Source organism: Nomascus leucogenys, chromosome 4 (assembly GCF_006542625.1).
Source record: "Nomascus leucogenys isolate Asia chromosome 4, Asia_NLE_v1, whole genome shotgun sequence".
Classification (NCBI taxonomy): Eukaryota; Metazoa; Chordata; class Mammalia; order Primates; family Hylobatidae; genus Nomascus; species Nomascus leucogenys.
The window spans coordinates 99890146-99903102 of record NC_044384.1 but is presented as its reverse complement, the minus strand read 5'-3'; the positions used below and the strand labels follow the sequence as shown (position 1 = coordinate 99903102).

At 41.8% G+C, this 12957-nt stretch overlaps 1 protein-coding gene across 1 annotated transcript; it reads left to right on the top strand.

The window, feature by feature from the left end:
- Positions 1 to 6221: 6221 nt before the first annotated feature.
- IQCF2 (IQ motif containing F2) lies at positions 6222 to 8012 on the top strand. Its single transcript, XM_003257132.4, has 3 exons — positions 6222 to 6291; positions 6465 to 6557; positions 7575 to 8012. Exons 1-3 carry the CDS (start codon positions 6274 to 6276, stop codon positions 7956 to 7958), a joined length of 495 nt encoding a protein of 164 aa, XP_003257180.1. The 5' UTR covers positions 6222 to 6273; the 3' UTR covers positions 7959 to 8012.
- Positions 8013 to 12957: the final 4945 nt, after the last annotated feature.

The following is a 12957-nucleotide window of genomic DNA, read 5'->3' as shown; positions in this document are numbered from 1 at the left end:
CTCGGTGTTCTATAATAGGGACCAAGAGGAACAGGCCCAAAAGGAAAAGTGAGATAAGAGAAAGGCCACAGCCTCAGTCATAGCCCTCAGATAAACAAACCTTTGTGGTTCAGAGAGGACAGAAAATGGAGCAGGCCAATCACCAAGTAGGGCTTGTTAACAATGTGGTTTTCAAGGACACCTTAAAAAAGATTTTCCAATGAGAAACTAGCTGCCCCCTCGTCCATGTCCACTATGCTGAGGCAATCACTGGAAGGCACACTGCCCCAGAAGACAAAAGTTCTCTGGGTTGGAAGCACCCAAACAGATGATCCAATAACAGGACCGAGGGTGCCTGGGGCAAGCGCCAGCTTATGTCATCACCCTCATGGAGCCCCAGGTACGTTTAACCATTGAGGGCCAGGAAATTGACTTCCTCCTGGACACTGGCGCAGCCTTCTCAGTGTTAATCTCCTGTCCTGGACAACTGTCCTCAAGATCCATTACCATCCGAAGAATCCTTGGACAGCCTGTAAGCAGGTATTTCTCCCACCTTCTCGGTTGTAATTGGGAGACTTTGCTCTTTTCACATGCCTTTCTTATTATGCCTGAAAGTCCCACACCCTTATTAGGGAGGGATATATTAGCTAAACCTGGAGCTATTATCTACATGAATATGGGGAGCAAGTTACCCATTTGTTGTCCCCTGCTTGATGAGGGAATCAACCTTGAAGTCTGGGCATTGGAAGGAACAAACTCAAGCTCCAGCCTTAAGCCTTCCCACAGGACAAAACTTCTCTTTATACATCACAGGGAGAGCAGGAATAGCTCTTGGAGTCCTTACTCAGACTCGTGGGACAACTCCACATCAGTAGCATACCTAAGTAAGAAGATTGATGTAGTAGCAAAAGGCTGGCCTCACTGTTTACAGGTAGTTGTGGTGGTGGCCATCTTAGTGTCAGAGGCTATCAAAATAATGCAAGGAAAGGATCTCACAGTCTGGACTACTCATGATGTAAATGGCTTACTAGATGCCAAAGGAAGTTTATGGCTATTAGACAGCCGCCTGCTTAGATACCAGGCACACTCCTTGTGGGACCAGTGCTTCAAATATGCATGTGTCTGGCCCTCAACCCTGCCACTTTTTTCCCAGAGAATGGGGAAACCAATCGAGCATGACTGCCAACAAATTATAGTCCAGACTTATGCCGCCCAAGATGATCTCTTAGATGTCCCCTTAGCTAATCCTGACCTTAACCTATATACCGGTGGAAGTTTATTTATGGAGAATGGGATACAAAGGGAAGGTTATGCCATAGTTAGTGATGTAACCATACTTGAAAGTAAGCCTCTCTCCCCAGGGACCAGCACCCAGTTAGAAGAACTAGTGGCACTTACCCGAGACTTGGAACTGAGAAAGGGAAAAAGAATAACTGTGTACATAGATAGCAAGTATGCTTATCTAATCCTACATGCCCATGCTGCAATATGGAAAGAAAGGGAGTTCCTAACCTCTGGGGGAATTCCCATTAAATACCACAAGGAAACCATGGGGTTATTGCATGCCATGCAAGAAACCCAAGGAGGTGGCAGTCTTACACTGCCAAAGCCATCAAAAGGGGAAGGAGAGGGGAGAAGAGCAGCATAAGTGGCTGGCAGAGGCAGGGAAAGACCAGCAGAAAGGAAAGAGAGAAAGAGACAGAAAGTCAGAGAGAGAGAGACAAAGAGGGAGTCAGGGAGAGAGAGAAAGAGAGACACAGAAAGTCAAAGAGAGAGAGGAAGAGACAGACAAAGAGAGTCAGAAAGGGAGAGACAAAGAAGAAGTCAAAGAGAAAGAGAGATAGAAGTAGTAAAGAAAAGACAGTGTACCCTATTCCTTTAGAAGCCAGGGTAAATTTAAAACCTATAATTGATAATTGAAGGTCTTCTCTGTAACCCTATAACACTCCAATACCACCTTGTTGTCAGTGTAAACAAGGGTGTAGCCTGAAAGCACTGCGGCCACCAACAACCTGTAGGCTTCCTATCAAAAATCCTTAACCCAGCAGGTTTCCTAACAGGGGATCTAAATCTTAATTAATTACCATACAAAGGTCAGACCAGATCTAGGAGGAACTCCCTTCAGGACAGGACGATAGATGGTTCCTCCCAGGTGATTAAGGAAAAAAGACACAATGAGTATTCAGTAAATGATAAGGAAACTCTTGTAGAAGCAGAGTTAGGAAAATTGCCTGATAATTAGTCTGCTCAAATGTGTGAGTTCTTTGCACTCAGCCAAACCTTAAAGTACTTACAGAATCAGGAAGGAGCCATCTATACCAATTCTAAGTTAATATGGACTGTACCAGGTCTTATTAATAGCAAAGAATAACTGAAATCCCAAACTTACAAGGTTTTCAACAAAAGTAAAGCTTGCTAAAAGTTAACAGTGTAAACATATATTATCCTAACTTCTAATCTTGTGGAAATCAGACCCTGTCAGTACCCTTCAAAGCTGAAGTCCATCAGCACAGAGCCATACAACTAATACCCCTACTTATAGGAACTGGAAAAGCCAGTTTATCTACTTCATAATCCTACTACCATGCATTCTCAAAGGATTTCTCAGACAGTCTGTAAGAAATAACGAAATCTATCCTTACTCTACAATCCCAAATAGACTCCTTGGCAGCAGTGACTCTCCAAACTGCCAAGGCCTAGACCTCCTCACTGCTGAGAAAGGAGGACTCTGCATCTTCTTAGGAGAAGAGTATTGTTTTTACACTAACCAGTCAGGGATAGTATGAGATGCCACCAGCGTTTACAGGAAAAGGCTTCTGAAATAAGACAATGCCCTTCAAACTCTTATACCAACCTCTAGAGTTGGGCAACATGACCTGTCCCCTTTCTAGGTCCCATGGCAGCCATCTTGCTATTACTTGCCTTCCGGCCCTGTATTTTTAACCTCCTTGTCAAATTTGTTTCCTCTAGGATCGAGGCCATCAAGCTACAGATGGTCTTACAAATGGAACCCCAAATGAGCTCAACTAACAACTTCTACCAAGGACCCCTGGACCAACCTGCTGGCCCATTCACTGGCCTAAAGAGTTCTCCTCTGGAGGACATTAAAACTACAAGGCCCCTTCTTTGCCCCTATCCAGCAGGAAGCTGCTAGAATGGTCATCGCCCAATTCCCAACAGCAGTTGGGTTGTCCTGTTTAGAGGGGGGATTGAGAGGTAAAGCTGGCTGGCTTCTGGGTCAGGCAGGGACTTGGAGAACTTTTCTGTCTAGCTAAAGGATTGTAAACACACCAGTCAGCACTCTGTGTCTATCTAAAGGTTTGTAAGTGCACCAATCAGAACTCTGTAAAAATGCACCAATCAGAGCTCTGTGTCTAGCTAAAGGCTTGTAAACGCATCAATCAGCACTCTGTAAAAACGGACCAATCAGCACTCTGTAAAATGGACCAATCAGTGCTTTATAAAATGGACTAATCAGCAGGACATGGGGGGTGCCAAATAAGGGAATAAAAGCTGGCCACCCGAGCCAGCAGTGGCAACCCACTCAGGTCCCCTTCCATGCTGTGGAAGCTTTGTTCTTTTGCTCTTCACAATAAATCTTGCTGCTGTTCACTCTTTGGGTCCACACTACCTTTATGAGCTGTAACACTCACTGCAAAGGTCTGCAGCTTCACTCCTGAAGTTAGCGAGACCACGAACCCACCGGGAGGAACAAACAACTCTGGACACGTCACCTTTAAGAGCTGCAACACTCACTGCAAAGGTCTGCGGCTTCACTCCTGAAGTCAAGTGAGACCATGAACCCACTGGAAGGAAGAAACTCTGGACACATCTGAACATCTGAAGGAACAAACTCCAGACACATCATCTTTAAGAACTGTAACACTCACCGCGAGGGTCCACAGCTTCATTCTTGAAGTCAGCGAGACCAAGAACCCACCAGAAGGAACCAGTTCCAGACACAACATCATACTTACTGGTGAAGTACTGAAAGCTTCCTCCCTAAGATCAGGAGCAAGACAAAAATGTCTACTCATCACTTGTATTCAACATTGTACTGGAGATTCCAGCCAGAACACTTAATCAAGAAAATTAATAAAGACATACAGATTAGGAGAGAAGAAATAAAACTCACTATTTGCAGATTGCATGATTCAAGGTTGCAGAATATAAGATCAATAACAAATAATGGTTGTATTTCTATATCAGCAATGAAAAAGCCAAAAATGAAATTAAGAAAACAATTTCATTTACAACAGCATCAAAAAAGTACAATACATAGGAATAAATTTTACACAAAAAGAGCAAGATCTGTACACTGAAAACTCCAAAACATTGTTGAAAGAAGTTTAAGAAGACCTAAATAAATTAGGACATCTGTGTCTATAGGTTAGAAGCCTTAATATTGCTAAAATGATAATATTCCCCAAGTCGATCTACAGATTCAGCATAATCCCTATCAGAATTCAGTTGACTTCTTTTGCAGAAATTGACAAGCTGGTTCTAAAATTCATATGGAAAGTCAAGGGATTCAGAATAGCCAAAGCAATCTTGAAAAAGAAAAATAAAGTGGGAGGGCTCACACTTCCTGATTTCAAAACTTACTATGCAGCTACAGTAATCAAACCAGTTTGGTACTGGCACAAAGACAGACATATAGGTCAGTGAAATGGAATTGAGAGTCTGAAAGAAACCCATATATCTATGGTCAATTTAGTTTTGACAAGGTTGCCAAGTCCCCTCAATGGGAAAACAATTGTCTTTTTGACAAATTATGCCAGAACAACTGGACATCCACATGTAAAAGAATGAATTTGAACCTAGCCTCACTCCATACACAAAGCTTAAAATGGATCAAAGATCTAAATGTAAGAGCAAAAGCTATAAAACTCAGAATTTTAAATTGGCCAGGTATGGTGGTTCATGCCTGTAATCCCAGCACTTTGGGAAGCTGAGGTGGGAGAATCACTTTAGCCCAGGAGTTTGAGACCAGCCCAATCAACATAGTGAGAACCCATATCTAAATAAATACATATTTTAAAAAATAAAAGAACAAAAAATGAAAAAAATAAATAGCCAGGCATGGTGGCATGTACCTGTAGTCCCAGATACTCAGGAGGCTGAGGTGGGAGGATCACCTGAGTCCAGGAAGGCCAAGCCTGCAGTGAGCCAAAGTTGTGCCACTGCATTCCAGCCTGGACAACAGAGTGACACCTTATCTCAAAGAAAGAAAGAAAATCACTTTCTCTTAGTGTTCAAATTTGTCACCATCAATATTTCCTTGTATTTATTTAAATTTCCCTGTGGCTATTTCACCTTTTTCATTCCACTTCATTCTCTTTCTTGATTACCCAGGTTGGTGAACTGTGCGTCTTTAAAACTGGTCTTGTCAGAATACTGCCTTTTAAATTTATTTTCCACTACCCATCTTTGTTTTCTATGTCATTAATTTAAGTTTTGATCTTTGTTTTACTGCTTTCCAGATTCATCTGGTGTATCTTTTTCTAGTTTCCTAAGGCTTTGTGAGACACTGAGTCAAGGGAAGACAGGAAGTGCTAAATCTCACCAGACACTGGAGAGTGATATGGGGATGCACCATCATGGTCCTCCCTGCTTTGCCGTGCTGCTGATAATGAGAAGGGACTGTGGATGGACTTCACATGAGGAGAGCCCTGCTATGGAATGGCACTCAAGTGCTCCATTTTTCCACCCTCAGCTCTGACACATCTCTGACAGGAGGCAAGTAGACAGGTGGTACTGAGGAGAGAGGCCATTTCTCTTACTGTCTCCTGTCTCTGAAGAGAAGGAGGAAGTAAAAGCTGAAGAGCAACAGGAATGAAGTCAGTGGCAAGACCAACCAGTGCCACTGACCAGACCTGAGATTGAAAGATTAACCCTCTCCCACCCCCCGCCCCCGACTCTAACCACATGTGCTCTCAATCTATCACAACCCTTTCACATGGACCCCTTAGAGTTGAAAGCCCTTAAAAGGGCCAGGAACTCTTTCTTCAGGGAGCTTGGTTCTTGAGACGCAAGTCTGCCAATGCTTCCGGCCCAATAAATCTTCTTCCTTCTTTAACCCAGTGTCTGGGGGGTTTTGTCTGCAGCTCATCCTGCTACAGTACAAGTTCCCCTGGAGTTTGTTTCTGATAGAGACACATCTCTGTGGCAGATGTCCCAATCCCTATGTCATAATGCAATTGTGAATTCAGAGCTCTCTCCTCACTCATGTTACTCATGCCAGACCTTGGGAAGCAGAGAAATCAGGGCTAATGAACCATCTAAGGACAGGCCATGAGGGTTCGATTTTGTGTAAGAGACATGGCCAGATCTATTAGGTGGACCAGGGGTGGGTGGGTATCTCCCTGGGCTTTACAGGACTTGAGAAAAGAGAGGATGTTAAAGTAGTAATTGTCTTTGTATAGAGCCATAGAGAGAAACGGTCTTAACTCATTTATGTATTTCCCATTTAATTCTGATGACAGACCAAAGGCAATTTAATTTTAGTTATAATTGAGGATGTTGAAGAAAGCATTGAATGGGAGATATTGCAGAAGAAGAAACAGCAGAAAATCAAGGTGAGAAGAATTCCATGTAGTTACGAGAAATCCAGAACATTTATATCTACATCAAGAAGTGTGGGATTTTGCCTCTTATGGATCCAGGGTCTAATTAGGAGTCAACTCAATGTTGGCTCATTTTTCCTCCATCCCCTTCTCAGTCTGGGCTGTCTGGATCTGGGCCTGACTGAGACATTGAGAGTGATTGGAAAGAATGAAAGCCTTGGGAGGCCGAGACGGGCAGATCACGAGGTCAGGAGATAGAGACCATCCTGGCTAACTCGGTGAAACCCCGTCTCTACTAAAAATACAAAAAATTAGCCAGGCGTGGTGGCAAGCACCTGTAGTCCCAGCTACTCAGGAGGCTGAGGCAGGAGAATGGCATGAACCTGAGAGGCAGAGGTTGCAGTGAGCTGAGATTGCGCCACTGCACTCCAGCCTGGGCAACAGAGCGAGACTCCTTCTCAAAAAGAATGAAAGCCATCAAGAAATGCATGAGCCTGAGAGGTGAGAATGTGAGAACTTGGAATTACAGAGTAGACTGTTCAAAATATGGAAAGACTTGGAGTAGAATATGTGGTCAGGGTATTGAAAACTTACCACAGTATCAAAATATGGTCGTGGCAGACAGAAATCAGCCAGTGGTGGTTTGGGGCTGGAATTAGCAGAGAATTACCAGGCAGAAGGTTATGAGGCCTTTCCAAACACAGTGAGCACCGAAGAGGTGAGCATGACTAACAAGGTCCCGCACATCCCTAATGCACCCTTCTAGTTACTAATGGTTTTTCCCTTGATCCATGCATGGCAGAGATAGTCTGGAGAAGGACTCTGTGACTCTGAGATTGAAGTGATGTGCCCACAGTGGCAGAGGAAGGTCACCACCTGGTCTGATGGCTCCTAGTCAGTGTCCTGCTAACTCCCCTGAACTCTGAGGAAGGGCTGTGTTTTAAGAGACAAAATCCAGGCTCTTTCCAGGAAGATCCTAGAAGTTGGTGGCAGGAAGTTTTCTGACTGATCTCTCTTGTCTCTGCCTAGGAAAAACTTAGAATAAGAACAAAAGCAACTGTAAAGATCCAGGCCTGGTGGCGGGGCACCCTGGTGCGCAGGACACTGCTGCATGCAGCCCTCAGGGCCTGGATAATTCAGTGCTGGTGGCGGATGACATTGTTGAGGGTGGTGGAGAAGAAACGGCAGGCAGCTCTCATCGCCTACGCAACCAGAGAGAGGGCAGTGATCAAGCTCCAGTCTTTGGTCCGTATGTGGCGCGTCCGCTGGCGATACTGCCAGGTGCTCAATGCCATCTACGTCATCCAGGGCCACTGGCAATGCCACGACTGCCAGACCTGCGCTCTCCTCCAGGGCCACTGTGTGGTCACAGCCACTCACCTGCAGTTCCACATTGAGATCATCAACTCCTAAGGGCTGGCAAGAAGGGCACTGTGTCTACTGTCCCTATTAAAGGTCTAACCTGGTCTGGTGTGTCTCACGGGCTCCCCCAGCTAATGGGATTCTTGAGACTTGGACCTTGCTGCCTCCTCTTCTCCCTGAGAAAGAATTTCAGTGAGGTTTGCCCCCTGGGTCCATGGACCCTGTTTTGGACTGACAATGGCCATAGGAAGCCCCAGTCTGCCCTGATATATGACAGAGCCAGAAGTCCCAGTTCCCATCCCCAGCCTTATTTTCTTCTCACCAGGGGATCTGGGAGGCAGTTGGGCTCCATCTTCCTGAAGATTCTGGGCACCTCTGCACATATAGATGGACTATTGGGCTCTGCTCTGTCAACCTAGAATCAAGGTCGGCTGGGGTCTCAGATGCCTCAGTTTCCTCTTTGGCAAGCACCTAGATGGAATGGCAATATTTGGCTGATTCTCCTGGGAGCAATGCAGTGTAGCCCCAGGTGAAGAATAAGACGCTGGCCTTAGTGGTAAGTGGGGCTGGGGCTAGTCATGCTAATGATTAGGTGGTGACCCTAAGGACTAGTGGAAAACAGAAGTTTACAGAAGCTCATCTCTTCTCTACAATTTCCTCACTAGAACTCCTCTCCCCAAGGGCCATGTGACAAACAGGGCTCCCTCTGATATTACCCCTACCCCTACTCTTATCTCAATTATTGGTGATTTTATCATTGGTCAAGATGACCCTACAATCTCCTCCATTCTAACCTCAAATAAACTTTTCTGCTCTTCTCCTCAGCTATTCACTCCCACAGTCATACCAAAACAGTGCTATTCTATGGAACTTCTGTGATGATGGAAATCTCTCTCTATGCTGTCCAATATAGTAGCCACTAGCCACATATGGTTGTGGTACACCTGAAATGCACGTAGTGCAACTGAGGAGTTGAATTTTTTATTGTATTTAAATTTAAATAATCATTGGACAATGATGCTCTAGACCTCATCATCACCAATAATTGTACTATTGCTCAAATTGCTTTTTCTGATTTTCCATTCTTTGATTACTTTCTTCTTTCAGTTCACCTTTTCAATAACCCCAATATTTCTTCAGATGTGATAAGGTCTTCCAGTTTATTGACCCTATCATTTTTTTACAGCCACCATCCCTGACATGCTCTTGCATGTTTCTTTACCTAGTGCAGATTCCGTGGTTAATTATCATCTCTCCCCTGCACTACCTCACTCCCTTGGCCCACTCTCTTTCTGCAAACATGTAGGAGGTGAAGCCAACCGTCTCCCTGTTCCATGCCTACAGAATAAGGGAACGTGGCTGGGACAAAACCAACAACCATGAGGCATGGCCTTCATTTATATTCATGACCACATATCTCAACTGGACTAATTTCCCAATGAATTTATCTAGTAAGTTTGCATTTATATTTTCTGAGTTGAATAATTTACACCACCTCCTCTCCAAATGTTTGTTATTTCGGTTGGAATAAATGGTGTCAGAAAAGAAACCTGAAAAAGAACACTATTGGAAGGGATTGGCAATTCTTGGAACTGGTATTCAGGACCCACTTGAGCCCTTTGAGCTCTCTGCTTTCAAGGCTTGCCTGTTCTTCCCTGATGAGTCTTCTCTCAGGCTGAGCCTCCCTCTTTTTGGTATTATTTGATATTATTTGGGATCTGGTTTGGATCACTCAACCTTAATAAAGACCATACATCTCTCCTCGAATGATAAAAATACTTTGCCGTTTCTGGTAAGTTCTTTCTTGTATAAAGATGTGTGTCTTTCTGAATTGAGTACTCTTGGTTTCTACAGAATTTACAGTCAGCCTGTGAGGCATGTCTTTTCTGGTTGTGGAACTCATTTAATATTTTGATCAGCATGCATAGGTTACAATTTTTGCAAACACTCTTATACTGGTTTCTTTTGATTTGGTTTGACTCTTTTGTTTCTGAAAATCTTCTGAAAGCAAAAACAAACATTCTGGATGGTTGGTGCAGGATGGCTAATTAAAAACCACTAGGGCAGTCACCACCATCTAAAGCACCAGCCTAAACTCCTGAAGTTCCCTAACAGGATTTATAGAATTTTCTTTGCTCTTGAGAGATTAATAAGAGACAGAGTGGAATTCTCAAACATTAAGGCATACCAGGTTTTCTGGGACTCCAGCTGGCTGCATATTATAGCCCACTCTTGTGAACATTTTAAAATTGATGAACAAAATTATTTATTTTTATTTTTACTTTTTATTTGTGAGACAGTTTTGCTCTGTCGCCCAGGCTGGAGTGCTGTGGCACCATCTCAGCTGATTACAACCTCCACCTCTTGGGCTCAAGTGATCCTCCCCCCTCAGCCTCCCAAGTAGCTGGGACTAGAGTCATGTGCCACTGCACCTGGCTAATTCTTGTATTTTTGTAGAGATGGGGTTTCACCATGTTGGCCAGGCTGCTCTTGAACTCCTGGCCTCAAGTGATCCTCCTGCCAGAGCCTCCCAAAGTGCTAGAATTACAGGCAGGAAACACCACACCTGGCATCTGATGAACAAAATTAAATCAGGAAAAATTCAGAACTGAAATGATCAATATTCTAAAAACCTGCAATTGTAAAGTTAACATGTAGGGTCTTCTAAGTTCTCTGTCTGTTTTTTTCTGCCTACTTTGAACCTGCTGACTTTTCTACTGGTGTTGAGATAAAACCTACTCCTTACGGCATTCTGGCCAAGATTTTTTTAAGCCTTAAAGGGCTTTCAAATTAGTGGCTTTACAAATTATAACAGCTTCACAGTAACCAAAACTTAGACACCTTTTAGAACTATAAATTTAGGGCCAGGCATGGTGGCTCATGCCTGTAATCCCAGCACTTTGAGAGGCCAAGGTGGGCAGATCACCTGAGGTCAGGAGTTTGTGACCAGCCTGGCCAACATGGCGAAACCTCATCTCTACTAAAAATACAAAAATTAGCCGGGAGTGGTAGCAGGCGCCTGTAATCCCAGCTACTCGAGAGGCTGAAACAGGAGAATCACTTGAACCCAGGAGGTGGAGTTTGCAGTGAGCCAAGATCACACCACTGCACTCCAGCCTGGGCAACAGAGTAAGACTCCATCTTAAAAAAAAAAAAAACAACTATAAATTTAGGTTTTCCTGACTAATAATTTCATGTGGTAATAGAATGCTTAATTGAAAAATTAGTAATCTCAAGGAAAATGTACTAGATAAATGTTTACAAAAGTTAGGCTTTCACATCAAACTGGTCAAAATCTTGAGTTCATAGCCATGCTATAAGGCATCTCTGTCCAGCATAAAAATTTTACTTTTTCGGCCACACAGAGGCCAAAGAGAAAAAGCCAGAAAAAAAATTGCTAAAATCTTTCCCCTCCTGCATATGCTAATCAGGAAACCAGACCAGCAAACAAAAGATAGATTTGTTACTAGTTCAAGAATACTTGGAGATTTTGTTTTCCTTATACAATTCAGCCAGTCTTAGCTAAAATGTAAACATGGAAAATTTAACCCTAAACTTTGAAATTTAAAAAGGACAAAAAGAAGGTAGGAGTGAAAGAAGCTTTTAAAAATCAATCTGCCATGGAAACTGCTTTCCCCAAAATCTTAGTTCACAGGCTTCATTAGAATACCTATAGGGAAAACAAAGTTAAGCCATATGAGTAGGTTCCTATTTTGTCCAAAATGTAATTTAGATCCAACTGTCTTTTATAAACCAGTGAGCTTGTGTTATTGTCTCATGAAAAAATTCTAAAACGAAAGCTATAGATCTCTCTCTCTCTCTCCTTCTCTCTCTCTCTCCTTCTCTCTCTCTCTCTCCTTCTCTCTCTCTTCTTCTCTGTCTCTCTCTTCTTCTCTCTCTCTCTCTGTGTGTGTGTGTGTGTGTGTGTTTGTGTGTGTGTGTGTGTTTGGATCTGTTTATGTAAGAATATATGTATTATATGTTTTGTCAACATGGTAAAATCTGACATAGTCATTCAGAAATCCCTTAAATTTGTTTTATTTAGATTGAATTAGGCAAGCGGGACATATATAAAATATATAGGAATTAACCCACATGATTTTTAGTTCCTGTGACTTAAGTAAATATTTAATAAATAAGCTAATTTAAAAATTACTAGTAAAATTTTAAAATGTGTTCAAAATTGTCAGTATACATTTTTGCCTGGATTTACTGGTCAGTTTTATATTTGTCTCTAAAAGATGTTTAAGGTGTCAGAGTTTGACACAAAAGTTACAGAACCATAAACTATCCTAAAACAGAATTTTCTTTGTTTGTGTAATTTTTCATAAATAAAACCAATTTAATATTGTTGGTTTAGTGAAAATAGCTGTATCTTCTGAATTACCGGCAAAATATCCATATATTTAACTTTAAGGTTCCTACTTAGGTGAACACTTGATATCACAGGCTATAAAAATGGTTAACAAGAAAATAATTTGAAATAATGACTAGTTTGTCTAATATTCCATTTCTTGTAAGTAATACAAGTAAGCACTAAAAATAAATAAATAATGCAAATATAAGCTAGATAAATGCATATAAATGAAATTTTTATGTAATTTGACATCTTAAAATTATGTTAAATTAAATAATAGATACCCACTAAACGTTTGGGTTATTTCCAAATAAGACTAAAAAATATTAAAACAAATTGCTGAACATAAATATGAGTTTGTTCTTGGCTTCTTAAATTTTATAGAAAGCCTAAATATATTTTAGTCTCTTAATACACATTTTTAAACTATGGGGGAGCATGTTTCTAAAAATTATAAAATGGTTCTCATTTATAAAATACTGATATGTGACAGACAATTCAAGATTTCTTGTTTCCAAGGTTTTCACTACAATTTAAGGTTATTAAGAGTTAAAAATTCTAGTTGATATATAATTGGCATGTAAAATGTGCCAAAAAAGTAAGATGTGCTTCATGTACCCTAAAACTTAAAGTATAATAAAAATAATAACAATAATAATAATAATAAAATAAATAAATAAATAAATAACCATT